At 38.2% G+C, this 3,064-nt stretch overlaps 1 protein-coding gene across 1 annotated transcript; it reads left to right on the forward strand.

Moving 5' to 3' along the window:
- The first annotated feature begins 781 nt into the window (after window positions 1–781).
- On the forward strand, window positions 782–2,274 carry LOC113339850 (3'-hydroxy-N-methyl-(S)-coclaurine 4'-O-methyltransferase 2). The gene is made up of 2 exons (XM_026585075.1): window positions 782–1,660; window positions 1,776–2,274. Exons 1-2 carry the CDS (start codon window positions 881–883, stop codon window positions 2,067–2,069), a joined length of 1,074 nt encoding a protein of 357 aa, XP_026440860.1. The 5' UTR covers window positions 782–880; the 3' UTR covers window positions 2,070–2,274.
- Window positions 2,275–3,064: the final 790 nt, after the last annotated feature.

A 3,064-nucleotide genomic window follows, 5' to 3' on the forward strand; every position in this document is an offset into this window, starting at 1 on the left:
GAGATGCCCATGTGATGTGCGTTTAGTATTCTGATTGTCTCTTTCTTACGCATAAAATCTTGGTAGACAGACAAAGACGCACTACCTACTGCACTATAATTTATTTACATCTACTACAAGTCTCTCCGGACTTTGGAGTTTATTGACACTTCTATTGGAGCCTAGCAAGTATGCCGTATTGTAGGAGATTATTATGAATTATTTTATCTATTTTCTCTGGACCCTATGATGTTGCTCTTTCCAATCCTGGTGCTGTCTTCTTCTTATCTTTTATATTCTTTTCTTGTTTTACTGAAAAAATCACTTGTTCCTTTCATGCAGCATATTATTAATTAAGCTTGTCAATTTTCAGTCTTATGTTTTGAAGCATATTGGCTGAGACTTTTATTATGTGCTTGACTGGGTTTTCCAGGAAATTACCACTGGGAGGTCAATCAAGAATTTTTCTCAGAACTTAAACTTCCGGCCCGGCAGATGCAAGAAAACACATATACCACTTGCATGAAACCAGATATAGCATGGGCTGACCTTTCTCAGAATTATTCCCACGAGCTTCTTGCTTTTCTCTCGTGGGCTGATGATATATGTGACACTCCTCAACAGCAACCGCCACTGTCCACAACTTTAGTACTATACCAACTTATAATGATTTCTTAGTTAGGTCATGGTGGGGGACTTATTCTTTTCTTTTTTTTTTTGTTGAATATTCATATCTGCATCCTTTAATGCACACAAACGGTCCGGCAGGCTTAGCTGCATGCACTTATAAATACACCATAAATTTTGAAGAGATTTCAAAACACCCACACATAACCCAAAGCCAAAGCAAAAAACTGTCTTCTCTTCTTGACAATTATATACAGCAAAAATCGCATATCTAATGGGTAGTTTAGATGCAAAACCAGCTGCTGCAACACAAGAAGTTTCCATCAAAGATCAAGCTCAACTATGGAATATAATCTATGGTTTTGCTGATTCTCTTGTTCTTCGCTGCGCGGTAGAGATTGGAATCGCCGATATTATCAAAAACAATGATGGGGCAATCACACTTGCACAACTTGCGGCGAAACTCCCAATTACAAATGTCAGTTCTGATTACTTGTACAGAATGGTAAGATACTTGGTACACCTGAATATCATAGAACAAGAAACTTGTAACGGCGGAGTTGAGAAGGTTTACTCGCTTAAACCGGTCGGTACTCTACTTTTAAGAGATGCAGAAAGAAGTATGGTGCCGATGATACTAGGCATGACTCAAAAAGATTTCATGGTTTCATGGCATTTCATGAAAGAAGGTTTAGGAAATGGAAGTACGACTGCATTTGAGAAAGGTATGGGGATGGATATATGGAAGTATTTAGAAGGTAATCCTGATCAGAGCCAGTTGTTTAATGAAGGAATGGCTGGAGAAACAAGACTTTTAACTAAAACGCTGATCGAAGATTGTAGAGATACTTTTCAAGGTTTGGATTCTCTTGTTGATATTGGTGGAGGAAATGGTACGACAATCAAGGCAATCTATGAAGCTTTTCCTCATATCAAATGTACACTTTATGATCTTCCTCATGTTGTTGCCAACTCTCATGATCTCCCTAACATCGAAAAAGTTCCCGGTGATATGTTCAAGTCTGTTCCCAGTGCTCAGGCTATCTTACTCAAGGTGAGACTTCTTCTAAGTTGACTTCTAACTACTTTTTTCTAGAGATGCCGACCTTTTTTCTGAAGACTCTTTTTCTAAAGGGCGCACTTTGTTTTTCTTTTGAATTGTAAAACAGTTGATTTTGCATGACTGGACTGATGAAGAGTGCGTCAACATCCTAAAGAAGTGCAAAGAAGCAATACCGAAAGAGACAGGGAAAGTGATTATAGTGGATGTAGCACTTGAAGAAGAATCCAACCATGAACTTACAAAGACAAGATTGATTCTTGATATTGACATGTTGGTAAATACTGGTGGTAGAGAGAGAACTGCAGATGATTGGGAAAATTTGCTCAAACGTGCAGGCTTTCGGTCTCATAAGATCAGACCCATTCGCGCTATTCAGTCAGTCATTGAAGCCTTCCCTTAGTAAAAGCTCTAAGGAGTACTCTGCTTCCTTCTCAGAGAAGAGTATGCACTAGTCAACAATAAGCCATCTTCAATTGAGGAAATGGTTTCCTATTTCCTGTTTGTTTTTTCCCTTTTTTTTCTTTTTCCTTTACTGGCCGTAGTAGGCCGTTGTTTGTATTGTTCTTGCTCCTGTGCAATGTAATTGAAAATTGTATTTGTCTGTACACCTGGAATTACCTCAAACCAGCCCACTAAATTTCTGCACAAGCTTATTTTCCATGTGAAAATGAATCACTGGAGGGAATACAAAAACTAGATGGAAGCCAAGGTAAATAATGATAATAACCCAATATACAGATGAAACTACCATGTAATTTAGGGAAAAGATGGTAGTTAAGATAATGAGTGCATAAGCAACAGGCTAATCCCAAGTCGAAGTATTAGGGAACGCAAAAAGGTGTAGTATTTACAGAGATAAAAGACAGAGAAGTCTGTCCAAATTCAAAAATAACAAGAAATGAGTTCAAAGCTCAACAAACTTCAGTGCATTACTGAACTGTAACCAAATTGTGACTATAGGAAAAGCCAGTTATAATCCTCGTTGAAGAAAAGAAAGCTCAACTCAAGCGGCCGGATTCCTCCCTCAAAAGATATGGATGGATGTTTTACCCCAGAATGCACTGAAATCAAAATATGTAAAATAATTACAATAACCAAATGACAATTATACAGCAAAAACAGAAAACAATATACGATATAAGCTGGAGGAGATATTATAGACTTAGCAGCAAAAGCTATTCCAGGCACACAGAAACATACCAAGGCGTGATGAAGAATTCCCTGCATATACCGCTGCAGATACAAGCCCCTTTTGTTTAACCGGATGTGTCACCGTCAAATGTAACCACCACGAGAGAGGCGAGACAGACAAACAACGAAGAAAGATCAAGCTAGTGATTCTTTGAATCTCAATAACAGCGAGAGTCTTCAACCTACTTATAAACATTAAGACCC

Source organism: Papaver somniferum, unplaced genomic scaffold, assembly GCF_003573695.1.
Source record: "Papaver somniferum cultivar HN1 unplaced genomic scaffold, ASM357369v1 unplaced-scaffold_21, whole genome shotgun sequence".
Lineage (NCBI taxonomy): Eukaryota > Viridiplantae > Streptophyta > Magnoliopsida > Ranunculales > Papaveraceae > Papaver > Papaver somniferum.